The following is a 27,164-nucleotide window of genomic DNA, read 5'->3' on the forward strand; positions in this document are numbered from 1 at the left end:
CTCACATAGCATCTCATCTACCAGCTGAAAGGCACTTGTGGCACAGATCAGTACCAAGGCACATGATTTAGTGGCCATTACAGAAACCTGGTTGCAAGGTAGTGATGACTGGGAATTAAATATCCAAGGCTATCGGGTAATTCAGAAAGATAGGCAGGAAAGCAGAGGAGGTGGAGTGGCGTTCTTGATTAGGGATGAAATCAGGGTGACTGTGAGAGATGATATAAGATCTACAGAGCAGAATGTTGAGTCCCTCTGGATAGAGATTAAGAATAGTAAAGGGAAAAAAAACACTGGTGTCTGTTGTCTGTAGGCCACCTAATAGAAATATTGCAGTGGCAGAGGCGATTAATCAAGGAACAACTGAGGCTTGTAAGAACAGAACAGCAGTTGTCATGGGGGATTTTAACTTCCACATAGATTGGGTGGATCAGGTTGGTCAAGGAAGTCTTGAGGAGGACTTCATAGAATGCATCCGTGATGGCTTTCTTGAGCAGCAGGTTAGTGAACCTACAAGGAAGTACTATCTTGGATCTAGTCCTGTGCAATGAGACAGGTAAGATTATTGATTTTGTAGTCCAGGATCCTCTTGGAAAGAGTGGTCATAGTATGGTCGAATTTCATATTCAGATGGAAGATGAAATAGGTCTAAAACTAGTGTATTATGCTTGAACAAGGGAGACTACAAGGGGATGAGGGAGGAGTTGACTAATGTGGATTGGGAGTACAGGCTATTTGGTAGGACAGTTGAGGAACAGTGAAATACTTTTAAAGAGACTTTTCAAAGTGCTCTACAAAAGTATATTCCAGTCAAAAGTAAGGACAGTAAGTGTGGGGAGAGCCAGCCTTGGATAACTAAGGAAATAAAAGATAGTATCAAATTAAAAGCTCATGTGTACAAAGTCGCAAAGTTTAGTGGGAGGCTCGAGGATTGGGAAAACTTTAAAAAGCAACAGACAACAACTAAACAAGAAATAAGGAAAGAGAAAATAGAGTATGAAAGTAAATTAGCACAAAATATAAAAACAGATAGCAAAAGTTTGTATAAATATATAAAGCAGAAGAGAGTGGCTAAAGTCAATGTAGCTCCCTTGGAAGCTGAGAAGGGGAAATTGATATTGGGTGATAAGGAACTGGCTAAGGCATTGAACAACTATTTTGTGTCGGTCTTCATGGTGGAGGACATGTCTAATATGCCAAAGAATGATGTTACGAATGAAATGGAAGGTGAGGACCTCAATAACATCACTGTCACTAAAGAGATAGTGATGAGCAAACCAGAAGGCCTGAAGGTAGATAAGTCCCCTGGTCCTGATGGGATGCCTCCCAGGGTGCTGAAGGAATTGGCGGAGGTTATAATAGATGTGTTGGTAATCATATATCAAAACTCTCTAGACTCTGGGCGGGTCCCAGCGGATTGGAATTACAGCAAATGTCACGCCACTTTTTAAAAAAGGATGCAGGCAAAAGATGGGCAACTATAGGCCAGTTAGCTTAACATCTGTAGTCTGGAGGATGCTTGAAGCTGTCATTAAGGAAGAAATAGCGAAACATTTAGAAAGGAGTGGTTCCCTTAGACCAGGGGTCAGCAACCTTTACCACTGAAAGAGCCACTTGGACCCGTTTCCCACAGAAAAGAAAACACTGGGAGCCGCAAAACCCGTTTGACATTTAAAATGAAATAACACTGCATACAACGTTTTTTTTTGCCTTTATGCTATGTATAAACAAACTATAATGTGTTGCATTTATGAAATTGATGAACTCCTGCAGAGAAAACGAAATTACATTTCTGCATGCAACAAAAACATTTTGAACTCCGAAAAAAAGACGTTGGGTTGAAAGTTACTTTTAAGTAAAATATTCAATGTCTATTTGAGTCCTTCTTGTATTTATGAAAAACGCCGAACTTAAATTTTCCGCCAGCAGCAAACCAAAAATAACGTCAGCCAGCTGTCAGCCTGAAAAATAAAAGGACTATTTCACTGAACTATGAAAAAATATGAATATACATAAAATAATAGGCAATTAAAATATTTATCATACTTGGTTAATGGGATTTCTGCTCCTGGACCTCAGCGCACAGCGTCTGCACATCAGGGCTGTATGATGTCACCTTCATCTTTACACAGGATCGCAAGCTGTCATCTGTGAGGTTTTCAATATCACTCCATTTGTGTTTCTGAGCAAGAACGGCCTTCTGACGGGCAACATCTTCAAGGTCTGCTGTCAAGCGTCTAAACTTGGACACCCATATGTCTTTGTCGGCTATGTCGGCCAGTTCCATCTCAAGATCAGGTTGACTCACACCTGCCAATGCAGTCGTATTCAGTAGGGAAGGATCGATGCTTAAGGGAGTGACCGGGAAGGATAATGTGTTTTTTTCCTCTCTGAACTCACAGAAGCGTTTCCCAAACGATGTTTGCATTGCGATGATTGCAGAATGTAAATACTCCGAAATTATCATGTCGTGACCTTGTTTGAACTCTCTCAAATTGGGGAAGTGAGACAAAGTGCCTTTCTGTAAATCTCTGGCAAGCACTGTCAACTTGCGCTCGAATGCCAAAACATCCTCCAACATGTGCAGGGCTGTACGTCCTTTCCCCTGAAGAGCTGTGTTCAGCGTGTTCAGGTGCGCTGTCATGTCTACCATGAAGTGTAGCTTTTCCAGCCACTCTGGCTGTTCCAGCTCAGGAAAGGTGAGCCCTTTGCTGCCCAGGAAAGTTTTCACTTCTTCCAGACACGCGACAAAGCGTTTCAGCACCTTCCGTCTGGACAGCCAGCGATAAAAACACGTTGTAGCGGTGTCAGTAAACTGCAGTCAAAGATAGCTTTATTCGAACTAAACAGCCTTGCTTTTAAGCCTCCCTCAACCCAGCCCCCATGGACGCAGATGCTGCAAAAGACGCGTACTCACAAACCCCCGTAGGCTATCTCCCTTAGCCGGAATGCTAATTGTGAGCCGTTTCGGATGTGGCAGGAAATGTACAAGATCACCATAATTACATTTCAAAAGCTAACAAACTAACATAAAATACATTTTAATTAAATACTGACCAATTATTTCCCAAAGCCACAGGGAGCCGCAGCACAGAGGTGAAAGAGCCACAAATGGCTCGGGAGCCGCAGGTTGCCGACCCCCGCCTTAGACAGACACAACATGGATTCAGAAAGGGCGGGTCCTGTTTGACAAACTTACTGGAGTTCTTTGAGGACATAATGAGTGCAGTGGATAGAGGGGAACAGGTGGATGTCGTATACTTGGATTTCCAGAAGGCGTTCGATAAGGTGCCGCACAAGAGAATTATAAATAAGATACGGATGCATGGATTCAGAGGAAATGTATTGGCATGGATATTGGTTAACCAATAGAAGGCAGAAAGTTGGTATAAATGGGTGTTTCTCCGGTTGGCAGTCAGTGGTGAGTGGGGTGCCGCAGGGGTCGGTGCTGGGCCTGCAGCTGTTTACCATTTACATTGATGATTTGGAAGAGGGAACTGAGTGTCGTGTAGCAAAACTTGCTGATGACACTAAACTGAATGGAAAGGAAATTGTACAGAGGATGTGGAGAGTCTGCAGAGGGATATAGATAGGTTAAGTGAGTGGACCAAGCGTGCAAAGAGAGAGAAATGAGAGTACATTGTAAACATGTCTTTGACAAGCATGGCTTACATAAGTCACAAGAGAAGACTGCAGCAGTGCTACAGGCACCCAAATTGGAAAATATGTCACAATACAGGTCATACTTGGGCTTTGTAAACTACTGCCACTGGTTTCTCCTAAACATTGCTACAGTGCTGCACCCATTAAACGCACTGTTACAGACAGGAGCCAAGTGGGAGTGGTCAGAAAGGTATGAAAGGACATTCCAGGAATGAAAGAGACTAACAACATCAGATGAACTGCTCATCCACTATGACTCATCCCTGCCCATCAGACTGGCGTGTGATGCATCCCCTTATGGCACTGGAGGCCTATCGTCACACATTATGAAAGATGGATTTGAACGTCCATTTGCATTTGCTTCAAGATCACTGATGAGCACAGAATGCAAATACGCACAATCGACCGGGAGGCCCTTAGTCTAGTATGGGGAATAAAGGAGTTCCACCACTAACTCTATGGACAAAAGTTTACTCCAAAAGTACAGACCATCAGCACCTTGTGTCAATCTTCAAACCCAGGAAGGGAATTCCAGTGATGTCTGCTATCCAGTTACAACATTGGGTTCTTCTCCCACTCTCATGACATAGAGTTTAAGGGGATCAAACAACACAGCAACACTGATGGCTTGTCACGTCTTCCACTGTTGGCAACTGAAGAAGGAAAGTTTTCATACTGTGACGGAGCAGAATTGTTTCACGCAGCGTTAGTGGACCGGTTGCCGGCAACAAATGCTGAATTACAAAGTGAAACAAGGGTTGACCCGACATTGTCAAAAGTCTATGACATCACCATGCAAGGATGGTAAACCTATGTTTCCAGAATTCTCAGGCCAACTATGTCAAAGCATGCTGATGTATGGATCTCCTGTTCTGGTTCCTGCTAAACTGTGCACCAAAATGTTAGAGAACCTACACGAAGGATCCTTGGGTACAGTCAGAATGATGAATCTCACCTGGAGCTATGTGTGGTGATCAGGAATAGATAGACAGATTTAAGACTTGACCAAAAGCTGTTTGGGATGTCAAAAAGTTCAAAATGCATCACACAGACACCGTTACACAGTGACCATCTTCACCATGATGAAGAGTTTGCTGGGCCATTCATGGACTCCAGGTTCCTCTTTGCTGTGGATGCTCATTCAAAGTGGCCGGAGGTTATACCAACCACCTCAGCAAAAGACTGCATCCACTCTGAGGACCATCTTCACCAGAAATGGCTCTCCTGAACAAATTGTGAGTGACAACGGACCACAATACACATCAGAAGAGTTCAGACTATTCGTGAAGAAAAATGGCATCAAGCATTTCAAATCAGCTCCTCACCACCCAGCAATGAATGGGTTAGCTGAAAGGTTTGTCCAAACCTTCAAGAAGTCCATTAAAGCAATGGACAAGGAGGACATTTATCTAGAAAATAAGGTGGATCGGAACTCTACTCATGCGACAACAAACCTGCAATGCTGTTCATGAACAGGAATGAGATCTCACATAGACCTCCTGAAACCAGATCTACTGAGGGAAATGCAGAATAAACAGATCAACCGGCAAGGAGCTTCGGGATTGGACAGGAAGTCCTAGCGTGTGATTACTGAGAAGAACAGTGGACACCCGATAGGATAGTTACAAGATGTACACAATGGATGTCGGAGTCATCATGTGGATCAGGTACCAGAACATGCCCGAGATGACTGCATCCAAAAGATGGACACATTACAGTCATTGGACTTACCTCTCAGTGATGATCATGCCACCAACAGCAACATGACGCCAGCAACAGAGAACATTACCTTTGACAAGACACCTGTCAAAGCTGATGACACTTCACAGGTCCGGAGGCACTATCCTGAAAGGAACAGAGGGCCACCCAAAAGACTGAATCTTTACTATAGTGAAGTTAGTTACGGAGCGTTATTGTGAAAGTGTGTTTATTTGAATATGGCTTATTAAAGAGAAATTGTACATTTTGTTACATGTACAATGTTGCATTAATCTAAAAGGAGAGGAAGTGTAATGTAAGGATTTATTTCTTTCAGACCAATGATCCTCCTTAGCACTAATCACAGCTGATGGGGTTCATGGTTGGCAGCTCATCTAGGAGAAGGAAAACTCTGATCTCAAACCTCCACTGCCTTGCAGCTATACCCATCCATGGAGAAGACTTTGGGAGTAAACCCCGAGGGAAAAATCTGGAGCTGGAGTCCCTAAGGCCGTCCTGCATTGAGTTCAATGCTGACTAGCAACTCCCGCGACGCTTCTGGTACCAAACCATGTCAGTCTCTGCCGTTCCTTTGGGCTCATCAGATACATGGGGAGGGGGAGCTTGCTACATGGGCAACAGCTTGTTCTCCATATTGTACTGCCCTGGATGACCGCTAGGATGCAATATCCATGGTCAACTCTGACCAGCTGAGGCTACACGTGTACCTCTATAGACACAACAGTTACTATACGGACACATGACACGGGTATCCTTCCAAGAGCATCACGGTGTATTCATACACATGGATACACAAAAGCCCAGAAGATTGAGCTTTTAAAAGCCAACTTATTATTTGCCAATTCTACTGCAAAAATTCCAGGTTAAATTATACACATCAGGAAACTGGCCTGAGCCCATCCCTTTCCAGTGCATGTGGTGTTTAGATTGCATACCTGATATCAGTTCTCTGGGCACCTCCTGTTTCCTCCCAGAGTTGGACAGTCTACGTCAGGGCTGCGCAAAACGAGCTACCTTTTAATCAGGATTGAGATTTCAAAGACAGTGTTTCGCTGCAGTTTCTGAGTTGAGGCGTGACCAGTCAGCACGAGGCAGTGCATGAAATGAGCTACCTTTCAGTCAGGTCCACATTTAAAAGCAAATCTTTGCACCACTTTTCTGCAAGTTGAACAATCTACATCAAGGCTGCAGAAAAAGAGCTACTTTTTAAAAATCAGGAGGGCGATAGAGATTTTAAAGGCAGTTTTGTGGCAGCTGTTCTGAGTTGAGGAGAGACCAATCAGCAAGAGTGATTCATTAGAAATGGCCAATAGGAATAATTCAAGGTCAAGGGGAGTGACATTTCTTGGACCAGCCATTCTTTTTGAGTGTGCCAGTGTTTAGAATGGTTTTGGCTCATCAGGCTTAGGTGAGACAGTGTTTGGGTGAGATACATTGAATTGTAAATTACTCTCTCTCTGTCCTTGCTTGTTCAATCCTCATCTGTTCAGGCAGGAGCTCCAGGAGCAGTGTTTTGTTCTCTGTGTGGGATGTGGGATATCTGGGAGACCTCCAGTCTGCACCAGGTGAATCGAGTTGTACCTCAAGTGAGATTGTACTGAGGAAGTGGAGATGCAGCTCAATGGCCTTTGACTCATACTGGAGAAGGAGGAGGTGATAGATAGTAGCTACAGGGAGGTAGTCACCCCTAGATTTCAAGAGACAGGTAACTGGGTGTCTGTCAGGAGAAGAGGGGAAATGTGAGAAACAGGATCCCTAGGGTAATAATCTTTGGATTGCTGCCTGTGCCACATGCCAAAGAGGGTAAATAACTTGACAGGTGAATGCATAGCTGAGGAAGTAGTGCAGAGGGCAGGGGTTCAGTTTACAGATTGCTGGGATCTCCTCTGTGGAAGACATGACCTTTACAAAAGGAAAGGGTTACACCTGAACCTAAGGGGGTCCAATATTCCTGCGGGAACTGGAGTGATAGTGCTGAAGATGAGGTAGTTGGTTTACAAACAGAGGCAATGTGTAGTGAGACGCCTAACAAGGAGAGACTGATAAGACAAAATTGCAGTCAACAGGATGAGTCACAATGTAAAAGGTGGACAAAGTCAAAAAGGGTGAGTACAGGACTGAAGGTATTATATCGGAGAGAAGTGTTGGAATGGGGCCAGCATGGTTAGAATTGGGCCTCCATGTGAGTCAGGCATTTTGTGAAGGATAAAACTGGCTAAAATCAGAAAGTTAACACCTTGAATTCTTGATGAACAAACTCTTCAAGCTTCCAGCCAGGTACAGGTATCGATTTTAACCAAAGTTTTGATGACAAACTTTGCCACCTTCAACAGGGATGATGCCTGGACAAGTCTAATCCAGTGGTATTTATACCCCCATTGTCCATCCCTCCTAATTGCTTGGTCCAATCAGCTCTCCCCTGCCCCAACTTGTTCACAATTGAATTCCAATTCTTACTTAGAGCAAGACTGTCACCTTTGTTAAAAATTCTTTCTTCTCATTTTATTTCAATGGCTTCCTTTACCAGGTGGTCTAAAAAGCCATTGGCCTAGTTTTGTGCCGGTCAATCCTGTGGCCATTGCGTATGCAGGGTTCTGTTACCATCGATTTCTCTGGGTAACCCAAGAATAGATACATCTCCTGTGTTCCTCGACGCGGGTTTCCACCATGTGTCCTCTCTGGCCGATGTACGCTGCTCTGCATTCACAGGGATTCCTGTAAACACCAGCTGTCCTGAGTCCCAGGTCATCTTTGACCTGCATAAGCTGTGGTGTGAGCTTCCTTATGGATATGTGGATGGTGTTAATCTGGTATCTCTTCAGGATCCTTTGAGAAACTGTGGAAATTTATGGAAGATGGGCAGTAGTAAAGGGTTCCTCCTTGCTGTTAGGTTTCTGTTTTTTTCTGTCAGCCTTAAGGGCACAATTGATTTCCATCACCTTGTAGCCATTCTGTAGGAACATCATGCATGCTTGAATTCTTTCCAAAATAAACAAAACAGCTAAGAGATAAAGGACAAAATGAAGAATGGAAACATAGAAAACTTACAGCACACTACAGGCCCTTCGGCCGACAAATCTGTGTCCTTACCTTAGAACTACCTGGGTTTGCCCATAGTACCTGACTCACAGTCATCTGTATCAAAGTCTGGGGAGCTCTCATGTATGTATAAATACTAAGCTATAACTGTAGTGTAAACCTATTCTCTGATCCTATCGCTTTATACTCTTACCCCACCGAGCTGTCAGTATTCCAGGGATTAATGGTCCAAAATACAAATACCTCAAATTGGAATTTGGAGGCACTTAGCATAGATGCCTTCACTGGTTCCGTAGTTCCTTGAAGGTGGCAGCAGAAGTGGATAGGATGATAAAGAAAGTGGTAGTGAATGGAAAGTATTCTGCCTGGCTCCAGTCCCCTCACACAGACCACAAGGAGCTCAACAAAAGCTGGAGGACCTACAGCCAATCCACCATTGCTCCTTTGATGGGTCAGACTGATTGCCATGGTTTTGTGGCAAGGGACTGACAATCCGAATTGGGCTCCCAAGCGGGATTCTTGGCCCAAGGCAGGATTTCTTCATGCAGGAACTTCCAGTCAGAAGAAGCCAGCTCTACAAAAATGGGTGGAAGGTTGCATTAGCTCTTCATGGTTTTGAACACATCCTTGAATCTTTTCCTTGTCTACCTGATAGTATGGTCCTATTATAGGGATTGGAATACAATACCTGTTTCTGCAGTCTGGTGTCAGACATTCAAACAATGTGGGTGTACTGTTCTTTAGTGAATTTGGAGGATTTGGAAGAGTGAGGCTTGGTCGTATGTTTTTAGTAGAGTGAGACGCCTGTTGAAGATGATCCAGGTCTCAGAATCACTTAAGAGGGCAGGGGCCATAGGTTTTCTGAAAGGTCTGAAGTCCTGATCTTCAGATGCCTTCTCCTCTAGAAAGGCTATGGTGGGACATAGCAATAAATTTTAACTTTGACATCATTCTTCACTGAAAGTTGCTTCCCAGGTATAGGAGAAAGTTCTCATTTTCCATGAAGCTTTAATATCAGAGGGCAGTGTGCTGCTACAGGGGCAGGTTTCTGAAGCACCTCTGAACTAGAGGTATTGCGTGTATGGCTCAACTGGCGAAAGCAGTGCCAAATGTTTTCACCTTGGTGTCTGACCATGCACAAGCATGTCAGCTGTATATTGTAGTTCAGCCCTGAGATACAGGGAACCTTGGCAGTAGAGTGTAGGTGCAATGTTTCCAATTCATTTTATCCATTAGTTCCACATGCTCACTGTTTTGGGGTGAGATACAGCATTGTGGCCTGTCAGGTCTGGGTTGGCTGGAACCAGGCCCAGGAGCTGAGCTGGCGTGTGGCCAGGCTCAGATGCTTGTGGGTGGTGTGTGGGAGAGGCTGGGTGAGATACCAAGAGAGAAGCAACCGGCAAGAATTTCTGTGTTTTGACCCACGTGAGACACTTCCTCCTCTGGTAATGAAGGAGTTCCAGCAGGAACCTTCTCTTGAGAAAGGGACCTTTGCTTGGAGCATAGATTTGTCATAATGTGCATCAGCACAACCTTCCATTAGATAACAGGCTAAGAGTAGGAGATGACAAAATGCCAGCATAGATTGCTGCTCGGTTTACTCTGATATCAGCATGTACCAGCTCACCAGCATCAATAAAAACACTGATGGAAGAAGGTCGGTGTTGAAGTCCTTAAGGACCTCACAAAGGATCTGACACACAACCTTCAAACATCTTGCAGTTTGCAACATTTCTATATAGAACATTACAGCACAGAAACAGGCCTTTTGGCCCTTCTTGGCTGTGCCAAACCATTTTTCTGCCTAGTCCCACTGACCTGCACCTGGGCCATATCCCTCTCATCCATGTACCTATCCAAGTTTTTCTTAAGTGTCAAAAGTGAGCCCGCATTCACCACTTCATCTGGCAGCTCACTCCACACTCCCACCACTCTCTGCGTGAAGAAGCCCCCCCCCCCAAGTTCCCTTTAAACTTTTCCCCCTTCACCCTTAACCCATGACCTCTGGTTTTTTTTCTCCCCTGGCCTCAGTGGAAAAAGCCTGCATGCATTCACTCTATCTATACCCATCATAATTTTATACACCTCTATCAAGTCATCCCTCATTCTTCTACGCTCCAGGGAATAAAGTCCTAACCTATTCAACCTTTCTCTGTAACTCAATTTCTCAAGTCCCGGCAACATCCTTGTAAACCTTCTCTGCGATCTTTCAACCTTATTAATATCCTTCCTGTAATTAGGAGACCAAAACTGCACACAATACTCCAAATTTGGTCTCACCAATGTCTTATACAACCTCACCATTTCATTTCAACTCTTATACTTGATACTTTGATTTATAAAGGCCAATGTACCAAAAGCTCTCTTTACAACCCCATCTACTTGTGATGCCACTTTTAGGGAATTATGTACCTGTACTCCCAGATCCCTCTGTTCTACTGCAGTCCTCAGTGTCCTACCATTTACCTTGTATGTTCTACCTTGGTTTGACCTTCCAAAGTGCAATACCTCACACTTGTCCGCATTAAACTCCATCTGTCATTTTTCTGCCCATTCCTCCAACTGGTCCAAATCGCGCTGCAAGCTTTGAAAACCCTCCTCACTGTCTACTACACCTCCAATCTTTGTATCATCAGCAAATTTACTGATCCAATTTGCCACATTATCGTCCAGATCACTGATATGGATAACAAATAACAATGGACCCAGCACTGATCCCTGTGACACACCACTAGTCACAGGCCTCCACTCGGAGAAGCAATCCGCCACTAACACTCTCTGACTCCTTCATTGAGCCAATGTCTAATCCAATTTACTACCTCTCCATGTATACCTAACGACTGAATCTTCCTAACTAACCTCCCATGCGGGACCTTGTCAAAGGCCTTACTGAAGTCCATGTATACAACATCCACTGCCTTCTCTTCATCCACTTTCCTGGTAACTTCCTCGAAAAACTCTAATAGTCTAAACGTTAAACATGACCTACCACACACAAAGCCATGCTGACTGTTTCTAATAAGTCCCTGTCTATCCAAATACTTGTAGATCCTATCTCTTAGTACTCCTTCCAGTAATTTACCTACTACCGATGTCAAACTTACCGGCCTATAATTTCCCGGCTTACTTTTTGAGCCTTTTTTAAACAACAGAACTACATGAGCTATCCTCCAATCCTCTGGCACCTGACCTGTGGATATCAACATTTTAAATATTTCTGCCAGGGCCCCTGCAATTTCAACACTAGTCTCCCTCAAGGTCCGAGAGAATACCCCGTCAGGTCCTGGGGATTTATCTACTCTGATTTGTCTCAAGACAGCAAGCACCTCCTCCTCTTTAATCTGTATAAGTTCCATGACCTCCCTCCTCGTTTGCCTTGCCTTGACAAGAATCATAGACTCCATTCCAGTTTCCTTAGTAAATACAGATGCAAAAAACCCATTTAATATCTCTCCCATTTAGACAATAGACAATAGGTGCAGAAGTAGACCATTCGGCCCCTCGAGTCTGCACCGCCATTCTGAGATCATGGCTGATCATTCACTATCAATACCCAGTCCCTGCCTTGTCCCCATATCCCTTGATTCCCCTATCCATCAGATATCTATCTAGCTCCTTCTTGAAAGCATCCAGAGAATTGGCCTCCACCGTCTTCCGAGGCAGTGCATTCCACACCTCCACAACTCTCTGAGAGAAGAAGCGCTTCCTCAACTCTGTTTTAAATAACTGACCTCTTATTCTCAATCCATGCCCTCTGGTACTGGACTCTCCCAACATCTGGAACATATTTCCTGCCTCAATCCTATCAAATCCTTTAATTAACTTAAACATTTCAATCAGATCCCCTCTCAATCTCCTCAATTCCAGCGTGTACAAGCCCAATCTCTCCAATCTCTCTGCGTAAGACAGCCCTGCCATCCCAGGAATCAACCTAGTGAATCTACGCTGCACTTCCTCAATTGCCAGAATGTCCTTCCTTAAACCTGGAGAACAAAACTGTACACAATATTCCAGGTGTGGTCTCACCAGGGCCCTGTACAAATGCAAAAGGACATCCTTGCTCTTGTACTCAATTCCCCTTGTAACAAAGGCCAACATTCCATTTGCCCTCTTCACTGCCTGTTGCACTTGCTCATTCACCTTCATTGACTGATGAACTAGGACTCCTAGGTCTCTTTGCATTTCTCCCTTACCTAACTCTACACCGTTCAGACAATACTCTGCCCTCTTGTTCCTGCTTCCAAAGTGGATAACTTCACATTTATTCACATTGAATGACATCTGCCAAGTATCTGCCCACTCACCCAGCCTATCCAAGTCTCCCTGTATTCTCCTAACGTCCTCTTCGCATGTCACACTGCCACCCAGTTTAGTATCGTCAGCAAACTTGCTGATATAATTTTCAATGCCCTCATCTAAATCGTTGACATAAATCGTAAAGAGCTGTGGTCCCAATACAGAGCCCTGTGGTACCCCACTAGTCACCTCCAGCCAGTCTGAGAAACACCCATTCACTGCTACCCTTTGCTTTCTATCTGCCAACCAGTTTTCTATCCATGTTGAAACCCTGCCCCCAATGCCATGAGCTCTGATTTTACTCACCAATCTCCTATGTGGCACCTTATCGAATGCCTTCTGAAAATCTAGGTACACAACATCCACTGGCTTACCCTCGTCAAACATCCCTGTTACACCCTCAAAAAACACCAACAGATTAGTCAAGCATGATTTGCCCTTGGTAAATCCATGCTGGCTCAGCCTAATCCTATTACTGCCATCAAGATGAGCCACTATTTTGTCCTTAATAATGGACTCAAGCATCTTCCCCACGACTGACGTTCTTTTGGTTCCATACATAGCTGACCACTCTGATCTTCAAGAGGACCAATTTTATCCCTTACTTTACTTTTGCTCTTAACATACCTGTAGAAGCTCTTAGGATTGTCCTTCACCCTGACTGCAAAGCAACCTCATGTCTTCTTTTAGCCCTTCTGATTTATCTCAAGTATTTTCTTACTCCTGGGCTTTCCAGAATTCCATTATAGCTCACCTCTGTGAAGTGATCCCTTGCTTCTCTAGCAAGGAGAATAAGACTATAAGGCAGAGGAGTACAATTAGGCCATTTAGCCCATCAAGTATACTCTGCAATGCCATCGAGGCTGATGTATTACCTCTTTCAACCCCATTCTCCTGCCTTCTCCCCTTAACTTTTGACACCCTTACAAATCAAAAACCTATCAAACTCCATTTTAAATATACCCATTGTCTTGGCTTCCATGGCCATCTGCAGTAATGAATTTCACTGATCCACTGTCGTGGTGTACTCATGGAAGACCAGCCCCAGGTGTGGAGGAATGGCAGGGTCCCCAGGAAGAGAGAGAACCTGAGCCTCAGAGGAGTGACTGGGCAACACCATGAGAATTCATCCTCTCTGACAAAATGACCCCACTGAGGTGCTGACTGAGATTCCTCTTTAAATAATCAGTGTGGGAAACACATGTCAGTCACAATTAACTTGACAAAGTTAAACCAAAAACACAAGGGCTGAACAATTCTCATAAAATAACAATTAGTAAATACATGGGCTCAAACACCCTAGAAGCTCAATGCTCTATAGCAAGCCACGCAGTTCATAACATATGCTATGTTTCCAATATGAGTGGGCTCATTCTGTCGTGGTGCACTCACAGAGGATTGGACCCAGGTGCAGAGGAACAGCAGGATTCCCAGGAAGAGACAGAAAGAAGGGGTTATTTCAGAACCAGAGGAGCAACACCACAAGGTAATTCATCCTCTCTAACACAATGACCCCACTGAGGCACTGACTGAGAGTCCTCTTTAAATAATCATACACTGCGGACAACGCATGCCGGCCACAATTAACTTGACAAGATTAAACCAAAAACTCAAGGGCTTAACAACCCTAATTAAGATAACAATGAGCAAACACAGATGGTCAAAAATCCAAGAAGCTCATTGCTCCATGGCAAACCACAGAGATCATGACATTCACCAGCCCTCTGGCTAAAGAAATTCCTCCTCACCTCTCTAATACCGCTGGTCATAGACTCTCCAGGTATTTAAATCATCGTCTCCATGTCCATTCGATCTAGGCCTTTCAATATTCAGTAGATTTCAATAAGATGCCTTCTCATTCTTCTAAACTCCAGTAAGTACAGGCCCAGAGCCACTAAACGTACCTCATATATTAACCCTTTCATTCCCAAGTTGAACAGAATGGAATCGCTCTCATTGAATCTCATGGAATCGCTCTTTTTCATTGGGTAAACTTGCTGAGCATCATAGACATGCCCTTCAACCCACAATGTTGTTTATCTGTCATTCTGTATCTGCTGACCTGTCTGTTATCATGTTTACCTAGTGTATCTTTGACAGCTCCCCAACTCCCACCTCACACCATTATGATTAGTCTTATTTAAGTTGAAGACACTGGTATGGTATTCATACGGTATGGCAATCTTGCTGTCAATACAATCCAGCCCAAAAGTTCTGGACTGAAAAGCCTCATCCTGAGAACAAATGAAACATAGAAAACCTACAGCACAATACAGGCACAATGCTGTGCCAAACATGTCCTTACCTTAGAACTACCTAGGTTTACCCAGAGCCCTCTATTTTTCTAAGCTCCATGTATCCATCCAGGAGTCTCTTAAAAGACTCTATCATTTTCACCTCCACCACTGCCACCGGCAGCCCATTCCACATACTCACCGTTCTTGGCATAAAAAACTTACCCCCGACAGCTCCTCTGTACCTGCTTCCAAGCACCTTAAAAATATGCCCTCTTGTGCTAGCCATTTCAGCCCTGGGAAAATGCCTCTGACTATCCACACGATCAATGCCTCTCATAATCTTATACACCTCTATCAGATCACCTCTCATCCTCCATCGCTCCAAGGAGAAAAGGCCAAGTTCACTCAATTTATTCTCATAAGGCATGCTCCCCAATCCAGGGAATATCCTTGTAAATCTCCTCTGCACCCTTTCTAGGGTTTCCACGTCCTTCCTGAAGTGAGGCGACCAGAATTGAGCACAGTACTCCAAGTGGGGTCTGACCAGGGTCCTATATAGCTGCAACATTACCTCTTGGCACTTAAACTCAATCCCACGATTGATGAAGGCCAATGCAAAGTGTCCTTTCTTAACCACAGAGTCAACCTGTGCAGCTGCTTTGAGTGTCCTATGGACTCAGACCCCAAAATCCCTCTGATCCTCCACACTGCCAAGAGTCTTTCCATTAATACTATATTCTGCCATCATATTTGACCTACCAAAGTGAACCACCTCACACTGATCTGGGTTGAACTCAATCTGCCACTTCTCAGTCCAGTTCTGCATCCTATCAATGTCCCGCTGTAAACTCTGACAACCCTCCACACTATCCACATCACCTCCAACCTTTGTGTCATCAGCAAATTTACTAACCCATCCCTCCACGTCCTCATCCAGGTCATGAGATGTTCTTCTTCAAGGAAAGGGACTTTCCTTCCTCCACCACCAATGCTGCCCTCACCTGCATCTACTCCATTTTGTGTACGTCTACCCTCACTTCATCCTCCCGCCACCCCACCAGAGATAGGGTTCCTCTTGTCCTCACCTACCACCCCACTAGCCTCCGCATTCAGCACATAATTCTAAACAACTTCCGCCTCTCCAATGGTTTCCCACCACCAAGCACATCTTTGCCTACCCCGCCCCAACTTTCCACTCTCCACAGGGATCACTCCCTAAGCAACTCCCTTCTGCACTTGACCCTCCCCACTGATAAACCTCACCCTAACCTACACCTCCTCCCTCACTACCATTCAGGACCCCAAACAGTCCTTCCAGGTGAGGTGACACTTCACCTGTGAGTCTGCTGGGGTTATCTTCTGTATCCGGTGTTCGGGTGTGGCCTCCTGTGAGAAAACACATTTTTGGTCCAAGACCCTGAGCAACAACTCCTGCAAATGCTTCCTGGCAGACCAGCCTGTAATTCCTCCAATCTAACACTGGAGGGCAGCACTGACAGGAGAGGCCACTGCACAAGGTATCCTTCCATTGTATGGTCAGCTTTGCAAGGTTTGTAAATCTGTGCAGTCTGGTTGCCAAAATCCTGTTACCCAACGTCCTACTGCCACCACTCATCCCTCACATCACCCTCCCAACACAGCCAATGTAAACAGCTTTTCTAAACTCCTATCACAGCCCCTCACAATTTTGGATATTATTTTACATTCAGGTCTACTTCAAGGAAAACTTCCCTAGTTGTACTTCTGGTGCTGCCCACCAAAAGTGTTTTGACCCCAGTGATGGATTCAATATCAAAGTATGTTTATTATCAAAGTTTGCATGCCGTATATAACCTTGAGATCCATCTTCCCACAAAGCAATGAGACACCGTGGAACCCATTCAAAGAAAACATCAAACGCATGCACGCAGGTTATCGTAAGTCATTTAGGTCCTGGGTTTAAATATCACTCCAGCCCTCTGAGGGACAGATCATGCATTGTATGTGCTTCCTAGAATTGCCTCGGTTTTTGGCATGCCCCCATTCAGGAAAAAGATTGTCAATGGCAAGCGGTACAGGTCCAGCTGAGTGCCTGGCAGTAATTAGATCATATCTGCCAGCAAGCTAACATGTTCCTAATCTACTAACCCAGAGGCTTTGGGAATTCAGGAATTATTGCAAGATTATTGGCTTCTTAAATGGATATTACTTTAATGCTAAATTCTTGGTCAATTTGTTTGCATTGGATTAAGTGGCGTTATGATCAAGTCAGTATTTTTGCGATCTGTATCTGCATCAAAATGAGCGTTGCAATTTTTTTTTGTGTGTCCTTTGTTTGCTAAATCCTTATCATGAAATGAGCCATCATTTTCACCTAGTAAAAGGAAAAAGAAATAATATGCTGTAGCAGCTGTGTTTGCCATCAGTAAGGCAGGAAGATCCTGTGGGAATTTCTATGCATCACGATTTTCCCGATCCTGTTTCTCTAACAGTCGGGATGAAGCTACAGCTTTTTTTTTCCAGTTTGTAATTCTCCTGCCACTGAGTGAATATTAATCAACTTTCCAGGGATCTGAGTACAAGAACCAGGCAGTACTGAGAGAATGCTACACTGTCAGAAGTTCTGGCTTTTAAATAGAATGTTAAGTTGTCCACCAGTACTAAGGGAATGGGATAATCCCACAGTGTACTCAGTGATCACGTTATTAGGGATACCTGTACACCAGATCATTAATATCTAATCAGCCAATCATGTGGCAGCAACACAATGCATAAAAGCATGCGGACAAGGCCTAGAGGTTCAGACCAAATATCGGAATGGGGAAGAATTGTGATCTAAACGACTTTGTCCATGTTTGTTGCTGTCATCTGAGTATTTCAGAAGCTGCTGATTTCCTGTGATTCTCACGCACAACAGTGTCCAGAGTTTACAGAGGACTGTATGCAAAAAACAAAATCATCCAGTGAGGGGCAGTTCTGTGGGCAAAAGAGCCTTGTTAATGAGAGAGGTCGGAGGAGAATGGCCAGACTGGGTCAAGCTGACAGGAAGGTGACAGTAACTCAAACAAGCATGTATTGCGATAGTGGTGTGCAGAAGAGCATCTCTGAGTGCACGACACATTGAAATGTGGGAGTGGATGGGCTACAGCAGCAGAAGACCATGAATGTGCACTCGGCGGCCATTTTATTAGGTACAGCAGGAGTCAGGGAGCACAAAAAAACTGAGTTGTCAATAGAGAAACCATTCATGCGAGGGAAGGGCTTTGATGTAAATGTTGCAGGTGTTTCTGATTCTGCTTCTTTTTAGGAATCTCACTAAAGCAACCCATACAGTTTTGTGAAAAATTGACCTCCTTTGAGTTTGAATTTTTTCTTCTGAGATGCCTCTGCTGGGAATTAATTGTGCAGGGATGGGCATTGAGTGCTATAGCACAAACAGCAGGCCCTTCAGCCCATCTCATCCATGTTGGACTATTCTGCCCAGTCCCATCGACCTTCATCAGGACCATTTCCTCCATCCTCCTCCCATTCATGTAAATTTCTTAAATGTTAAGGAATTCCCTAATTCTTCCTTATCCAAATTTCTCTTAAATGCTGAAATAGAAGCCCGATCTACCTCTTCTACTGGCAGTTCATTGCAAACTCTCACCACCCACACACGTAGGGCAGCAAGTTGGGCTTCGGTGGGACCACGAATCTTGATCTCGAGTGCTGTCTGCGAGGTGTTTGCAGGTTCTTTCTCCAATTGCATGGGTTACCCCTGGCTGCTCCAGTTTCCTCCCATATCCCAAAGACAATCACTAGTCGATGGGTTAATTTGCAGTGGTCGCTGCTTTAAATTCCTCCTAGTGCAGTGGCCGGCAGGAGAACTGGGAAGAGGACAAGCTGGCATGCAAGAGAGGACAGGTGACTGGGAAATAAGTGGGGAGTGGGACTCCTGGGTATGGACACAATCAGTTGAATGTTCTCTTCTGCTGGAAGAAAATTTGAGAACCATATGACGGCAACACGCCTCTCAAAGCCCAACCCTACGTCATGAGAGGTGGAAACAGGTAAGGCCAGCCAACAAGCCTCTGGTGAAGCTGCATGGACCAATCCCTTGTACAGTTGATGGAATGGATTACAGAACTCCAAACATACCATCATCTTTGGACAATGGAGATGGGAGGTCATCCATGACCTTTGCCGCACTGCTAGCTAAGAACCCAAGGAGAAGAATGAGGGTAACAGAGAGAACAATAGAGCTCCCAATATTCCAAACAGCATTTAAATTTCGCCAAACCTACCGAAGTTAGTTTAACTATCCATTTACCCAGTGTTGTAGGCAGAATATTGCTTGGTACTAATTGACCGCATTGCGATCATTCAACTGTTAATTCTGAGGCATTGTGAAGGATGAAGCAGATTTTTTTCGGATATTGAGACTGGTTTGGTGTCGCACATTCGATATACAAGAGGTACTACTCTCACAGTGCAAAGTGTGGTTTTCCTACCTGTAGGAAATTGGAGGGAAACTTTCGATTGTAAGAGTATGCCAACAAAGTGAGGTGGAAACCTGGAGCATTTGGTGCTTTGATAAACATGAAAACTTTAATTTTCTTGGAATAAAATGACAAAAAGTTTAAACAGCTTCTTGGTCTGACTTACGATCTGTCTGGTTGGTGGGTTCTAAGGTGACCAATGAGGCCAATATGAGAGGTACAGGTGGGGTGGGTGCTGGGTAGATTATGAGGTGTCACTCTCCTTCTTCTCATTTCACACAGCTTCTGCGTGTTCTTGATTCATGGACTCAAAGTTCTCGGCACCATTTTGCATGCTCTTTCTCTACCTTAAGATGCCACGAGTTGATGATTCACAACAGTCCGTGAAGCCATTAAATTAGCAACAGACTAGTAAGTAGCACCTCTTTAAATACTGGAGATCAGAGGAATAGTGAAGCTATTCACTGCATTAAGTCACAGTGCCAGCAGTACATTATAGAACATTACAGGCCCTTTGGCCCACAATGTTGTGCCGACCACGTAACCTACATTAGATGGAGATGTAAGGATGTTTAATTGCCTGATCCCAGCTGTGGCTGGGGGTGGGGTGGGTGGAATTCCTTTTTTAATTGTACCTTATACTTTTAAAGACTGAAAACTTAAAGATTAGCTTTTATTGGCCACACATATGTGTATCAGAAAATTGCATATCTATCAATAGAGGAAGTATCATAGGGAAGGCAGATGAGCTCAATACCTTGAATTATGATATTGTAGCCATTAGTAAAACTTGGTTGCAGGAGGGGCAGGAGTGGTAGCTCAATATTCCAGGGTTCTGTTGTTTTAATTATGACAAAATGGGAGGGATTAAAGGAGGAGAGGTGGAGTTACTAGCCAGGTAAAATGTCATGACAGGAGAGACTGGAGAACTCAACTAGTGAGGCATTATGGGTGGAATTGAGAAATTAGAAAGGTATGACTATATTAATGGGACTATATTACAGACAACCCACCAGCCCCAGGGATTTAGAGGAACAAATTTGTAAAGAGATTGCAGACTGTTGCAAGAAACATAAGGTTGTTATTATTAGGTGATTTTAATTTTCCACATATTGACTGGGAATCCCATACTGTAAAAGGGTAGAGTTTGTCAAATGTGTTCTGGAAAGTTTCGTTTATCAGTACGTGGAAGTCCCAATGAGAGAGCATGCAATATTTCATCTCCTGTTTGGGAATGAGACAGGGCAGGTGACAGAAGTTTGTGTCGGGGAACACTTAGCATCCAGTGACCGTACGCCTTTAGTTTCAAAGTAAATATGCAAAAAGATAGGTCTGGTCTGCGGGTTGAGATTTTAAATTGGCTAAGAAAAGCACTTCTAGCTCATGATGAGGCCAAGTATCTGGGAGGCTGGGAAAGCATCCACAATGGAAATGGGACGCGGATTTTCCAGGTTATTTTCCTTTTGAACTTCCATCATAAGAATCCAAATCCGCCTTACTCCATTTCATTTCCTGAGCTCTGAGGGGGGAGTATATCTGATATTCTCAGGATTACCAAGGACTTTTCCCACTTCATCCCTGGTTTATTGAGCAGTAGTTGTCAATTCTATGGACACATAAGTAAGAGTAATATCTCCAGTACACTTCAGCTTAATTCAACAGATACAGAGTCAATTTGACCTAATTCAACTATATTTTTTTATTAAGCAAAACAAAATATAACGTGAGGCAACATTTGAAATAAGCGTTTTTAAATTGCAACCTGGAAACGAATAGTTCACTCTCCTTCCTGTGTGATATCTAGATGCACAAGAGGAAGGTTAAACCCATTGACACATCCCTGTGCAGAATCTTTGTCTCCCATTTTAATGAAGACTTTAGGTAGTTAAAAAAATGTAACACCTATGATACAGCAACAGTTATAATAGAAACAAATTCTAATTCAGAGAGGTATTGTCAACTGATCAACATCTGAGTTAATCCTATGCACCTTTATGCAGTTGAGGCAATGTTAAACTCCAATATGAATACCTTGTTACAAAGGGTGGATCAGCCTAGATCTCAGGTGTTTCACTAAGTGAGCTTTTTCTCCCTTAAAGGACACTCTCATGAAGTCCCTGAGACTTTCCTCTGTGTTACAGGTTCTATGTAAATCCAGGTTGTTGGTGTTCTGTTTCTTAGCCAGGAAAACATTCCAGTGATGGCTTGGGTTCTCATCAATGCCCATTATCAATAAAGGATGTTGAGATGTTACCAAGGGTGTGGTGTTTATGTTCTTGTTCCTCAGAAGGGTTCTGATTATTTTCTACCAACTGAAGTGATTCTGAGTGTTGAGGAAGAATGTACAGCAGAAGTTGTGTTCTTCAAGGTGAGATGTTGGAGCTGCTGAGTGGGAGAATTTCCATTGAACGTAGATTGGACAAGGGAACAGACTAAGATACGAGATTAACCATAGCCTAATTGAGAGAGGGTTTCTTGGGTTTCCTGGCTGTCTCCTGCTGACTCCCACTTCTGTTTCTCACCTTCCCACGTCTGTTTCTCACCTTCCCACGTGGATGAGACACAAAAAGAGAGGAAAGATCCTTTACTGGTGGAGATAGTCCAGGTTAGATACTAGTGCAGGACTTCACACAGAATGCACAATCAAGGCTGAGAGCCCCACTTTACTTCACGAAGGGTTCCAGACATGTGGATTAGGTCACAGTTTTTTTTAAACTCCATTTAATACTTTCAAATTACATGTAATTGCTTTAATCACTCATATCAATTTTAACATATTTTAAATATGCCTGAATGTTCAAAGGTATTAAAATCCATGATAGCTTTGACAGCTGACAAAGCTCCACCTATTGTTCTGTTTTTGTCAAAGCCCATCAGGATCTCCACGGCGTCCTCCACTTAGGTTAGAAATACAACACCTTATATTCCATTTGGGTAGCCTCCAACCTGATGGCATGAACACTGATTTCTCAAACTTCCAGCAATGCCTCCACCCCCCTTCACTATTTCCCATCTTCTTGTCCCTCTCTCACATTATCTCCTTGCCCGCCCATTGCCTCCCTCTTGTGCTCCTCCTCCCCCCACCCCTTCTTCTTTCTTCCATGCCCTTCCGCCTCTTTCACCAGTCAACTTCCTAGCTCTTTGCCTCATTCCTCCCCCACCTATGGTTCTCTCTCCCCTCCCCCACCTTTCAAATCTACTCTTCAGCTTACTTTCTCCAGTCCTGCTGAAGGGTTTTGGCCCGAAACGTCGACAGTAACTCTTTTCCAAAGATGTTGCCTGGCCTGCTGAGTTCCTCCAGCATTTTGTGTGTGTTGCTTAGGATGTGTGTGTGTGTGTGTGTGTGTGTGTGTGTGCAGGTCATGTGAAATAAATCACTGGAGACCTCATCACCATTGGACTCTGTCGCTGGACTCATGCATGTCAAGAAATCATGCATGTGAAGACCTGTCAGGACAGCAGTGCAGTGAGCAGGGAATGCAACTCTGGCAAAAAAAAATCCATCTGTCAGGATCCCGCTCATAGATTTGGGTGGGTTAGACGCCTGCTTGATCACCATATATCAGCCAGTATTTCATCCAGTTTTGGATTAATATAGAACATGGAAGGTACTGCACAGGTCCTTCAGCCCACAATACTATGCTGACTTGTTAATCTACTCCAAGATCAATCTAACACTTCCCTTCCATTTTGCTTTCATCTATCTAGAAGTCTTTTAAATGTCTATCATGTATCTGACTCTACCAACACCCCTGAAAGTGCATTCCACACACTCACGACTCCCAGTATAAAAATCCTACCCATACTTTCTTCCAATCAGCTTCAAAGTATGCCCTCTCGTATTTGCCATTTCCACCCTGTGAAAAAAGGTGCTGACTGTCCTCTCTATCATTGGAATAAAAGTTTGGCAAGGACTGGATGGGCTGAAGGGTCTGCCTGGGTATGGTAATACTCTATGTCTCTTACCATCTTATACACTTCAATCAAGCTGCCTCTCATCCTCTTTTGCCCTAGCTCATTTAACCCAAGATACACTCTCTAATCCAGGGAGCATCCTGGTAAATCTCTGCACCATCTCTAAAGCTTCCACATCCTTCCCATAATAAGGTGACCAGATCTGAACACAATACCATGAATGGTCCAACCATTGTTTTATAGAAAAACATTATCTATTGCTTTTGAACTTAATCCCCTAACTAATGAAGGCTAACCCACAACATGCCTTAACCAGGCAGAAGTAAAGATTTCCCTTTACACTCAGTGGAAACTCCTGTTGCTAATAAAGTGGCCACTGGGTGTATGGTCATGTTCTTCTGCTGCTATAGCCCGTCCACTTCAAGGACTGACGTGTTGTGTGTTCAGAGTTACTCTTCTGCTCAACACTGCTGATATTTGAGTTACTGTCACCTTCCTGTTTGCTCGAGCCAGTCTGGCCATTCTCCTCTGACCTCTCTCATTAACAAGACATTTCCACCCACAGAGCTGTCTCTCACTGGATTTTTTTCTTTTGTTTCTCTGTAAACTTCTAGAGACGACTGTTTATGAAAATCCCAGGAGATCAGCAGTTTCTGAGATACTCAGACCACCCGTCTGGCACCAACAACCATTCCACACTCAAAGTCATTTAGATCACATTTCTTCCCTTTGCTCATGTTTGGTTTGAACAACAAATGAACCTCTTGACCATATCTGCATGCTTTTATACATTGAGTTGCTACCGCATGATTGGCTGATTTGCATTAACAAGTCAGTGTACAGGTGTACCTAATAAAGTGGCCACTGAGTGTACGGATATATCAATTTCTATTTTCCAAGTTATTATTGAGTCTACCAGCCCTAACCCTTCCAACACTCAGGCCAACCTTTCCACCCACATTATAGAAAAATAATCTCACCTCACCATTGCAATTACATTAAAATCTGTGATCTTGGTTACCTCTCCCTTTGCCACTATACTTGTTTACTCTAGCAAACATAATTATGAACACCTTAGTTAAATCTCCTGCGAATCTTTTTAGCTCCAACCACAACGTTGTTCAATCTAGCCACATGATTAAAAATCAGAACACTCAGCATCAGTTCAATAAATCTCCCCTGCAGAACTGAACTTGATGCTTCCAAAGGAGCAGTCCAGTGACTGGAAAATGCTGAAAGCTTCTACAAATCAATTACCTCTTTTTATGACATTAAGCATTATCCTTGCTATCTTCAAGAATTGATGACTCTTGCACCTGCATTAATTTTTCACTATGCTTCATATTGCCTCCCCCATTCTTCCTAAAAAATTAATCACTTCACACTACCTATGGTTTTTGTGGACATATAATGGACAAACTTAATGTAGAATTCATTACAGTTTACCCTCAGTAATAATGAGCTGAGGCTGATAAAGGGCTTCTGAAGCTTTAAAACACACCCCACTGACTTTCATGACCCAGCCATGTAGAAGCGTGTAGGATTCCATTATAAAAAATGGTTTCCAGTGCTAGTTTCGTTCCTGTTCAGTGCTGTATCTCACCTAACATAGGTTTTCCTTCATTATGCGGACAGTTTCAAAGAGAGCTGAGAGGGCAGATCTCCGCAGCAGGAGTAACTTAATGAAGTATGGGCTGATGTCCTTACTTACAGGTCACACAGAGATAAGATGGCTTGCAATCTGGAGTGCGTTTGAGCTGATCCAAAGCCGAGAATGAACCGTGATACTCAAATCCTAAAATAAACTTCCAAAACATCAACTGTAAAATTCCCTCCATAGACGCTGCCTGGCCTGCTGAGTTCCTCCAGCATTTTGTGTGTGTGTTTCTCTGGATCCCCAGCTCCTGCAGCATCTCTTATGTCTGCAGTAAGGTTCCCCACATAGTCAGGTCATTATGAGACTAGCACGTTTCGATTACTTCAGTTGTTTTTTTTTTGGAGAGTGACTTTAGCTGAAGTGCAATCAACGGTGAAGAATTACCTTTACATCCCCTACCCAAATATGCGAAGTGAGTTGCTTCTGTCCTTTGGAAACAGTTGGTACTCAGGATCGTGATTAGAAGCTTGAGTCTGCACTCCCATCAGTAACTCTGGGGCCAGCTGCTGCACTTGGAACCAGCAAACTAAGTATAGTCTGGCAAAGAGACTTGGGCTCTTGCTCCCTGACACAGAATTTTCAAAGGGGCACAAAACAAGAATTTGACGCATTTTCCAACTCAGCCAGAAGGTCAGCAACCAAAATAGAACCAATCCACAGAAGTAAAGGGTTTTTTCAATAGCATGTCTGTGCTTCTAAGAAACCAGTAATAAGGCACTTCTGATAATTACGTGTAGCACCTTCATCTTTGCAAGTGGGTCACATTTAACGTACTATTTTGCACAATCACAGGGAAAGCACAGACTATACTGGCAAGACATATATAGGAATGTCACGCCGTAAAAATATTGGACTATACATTTAAGCAACATATAACACACTGGTCCCATTTACGGGTAAAGCTACCATATCAGTACCGTTGTTCACAAGTGCACTTAAAGAATTCAAGCACCTTGATCTCTGCAACCAGATTCAGATCACTACATTTTTCCATTGCCTGAAACATCAAGCTTTTCAGAGTTTGTCAAAAATACTGTATTAGAATATACAAAGGGATTGGTTTTAAGACAATCGATTTGGTCCCAGTCTAGGTGGGATTAATGAGTTCAAGGAGGATAAGGAATGTTTCCTTTTGAATCACTGGCTAATCCCAGTGAAATCTAAACCCAAAGAGCCTGGGAGATTCTGATCAGTAATTAGCTAATTTCTCATTTGAAATTATCGGATTGTCAACATCTGATGTCGCGGATCCCAAACAGACTTGGGTAATCTCCGAGGATAAGTTCTTTCTTCCTCCCATCTCCCTGCGGAATGATTCTTGGCTGTTCCCCTCACAGAGCACCAATGACGGGGCCTTTAGCAATCCTAACAGCAGTTCTCTGCCATGCCCGGTGGCTCACAAACCTGTTCTGAATATTCTGCAAAAGCTTTACTTCCATCGTGCTTCTGTGTGCTTTTTGGTTCAGTTAATTCCATACACATGGTGCAAATATTTAACTACTTGTCTTTGGTTATGTGTTTTCTGCATGTCCAGAGCTAAATAAAAAAATATTTTTTTTTGCATCGGCTTTCTCTCTCTTTCTTGCTCCTTAATACTTCCCGTGGGAGTTTGGGCTCCAGGTTTGATGCTCCCTTTGAACGCCATTTGGTAGCATTTCCATTTCAAACTGGTGCCAGCCGCTTCCCAAGATGTCCGGCTGCCCGCTGCGCCAGATCTCACGGATGATCCGCTCGCGCTCCTCCAACAACTGGGCTCGCTCCAGTTCCTCAGCGGAAGTGAAGACGTTCACGCTGGAGCTCGTGGTGGCCTGGTTGTGGTTGACCAGGGCCAAGTCCGTTGCCGCAGGCAGCCCACTGTCCACCTCCTCATCTTCATCCTCCTCTTCATCTTCCTCCTCGCTGCCGTCTTCTTCCTTCCTGCTGACGGGGTCTGTGGCCACCGTCCGAGCGTGGCAGGATATTCGGATCACGAGCAAGCAGAGTGTCAGGATGAGACCGAAGCACACCCCAGTGATGAAGTACAAGGCTGCCTTCTCCGGGTTTGCTGCGAAAAGAAAGCATTGCACAAAGTTAGACCCAGTCTTTTGTGCCACATTCCTAACAGGGTCAAGAGAACCCTAAACAGCATCAACAACTTCCATGAGGTCCGTAACTCCATTTTGTCTCATATCGCAAAAT

The 27,164-nt window shown here is 43.9% G+C and overlaps 2 protein-coding genes across 5 annotated transcripts in view; both read right to left on the reverse strand.

Annotated features, from left to right (window-relative positions):
• Positions 1-1,652: 1,652 nt before the first annotated feature.
• On the reverse strand, positions 1,653-2,808 carry LOC132383340 (general transcription factor II-I repeat domain-containing protein 2-like). The gene is made up of 2 exons (XM_059954241.1): positions 2,047-2,808; positions 1,653-1,961 (listed from the first exon to the last, which is right to left on the reverse strand). Exon 1 carries the CDS (start codon positions 2,651-2,653, stop codon positions 2,051-2,053), a length of 603 nt encoding a protein of 200 aa, XP_059810224.1. The 5' UTR covers positions 2,654-2,808; the 3' UTR covers positions 1,653-1,961; positions 2,047-2,050.
• Positions 2,809-21,088: 18,280 nt separating this feature from the next.
• LOC132383408 (protein eva-1 homolog B-like) overlaps positions 21,089-27,164 on the reverse strand; it is a 79,809-nt gene continuing 73,733 nt past the window's right edge. For all 4 annotated transcript variants that reach the window (XM_059954322.1, XM_059954318.1, XM_059954320.1 and 1 more), the window contains one exon: positions 21,089-27,030. In XM_059954322.1, the coding sequence (XP_059810305.1) occupies positions 26,576-27,030 (455 nt within the window). In that variant the 3' untranslated portion in view covers positions 21,089-26,575. The remainder of the gene's footprint in view (positions 27,031-27,164) is intronic.

The sequence above is a fragment of the Hypanus sabinus genome, chromosome 30 (genome assembly GCF_030144855.1).
Source record: "Hypanus sabinus isolate sHypSab1 chromosome 30, sHypSab1.hap1, whole genome shotgun sequence".
NCBI lineage: Eukaryota > Metazoa > Chordata > Chondrichthyes > Myliobatiformes > Dasyatidae > Hypanus > Hypanus sabinus.

Bases quoted from the DNA above. Each gene is read 5' to 3' on its own strand.
- LOC132383340 (XM_059954241.1), bottom strand. From the start codon at position 2,653: ATGGTAGACATGACAGCGCACCTGAACACGCTGAACACAGCTCTTCAG.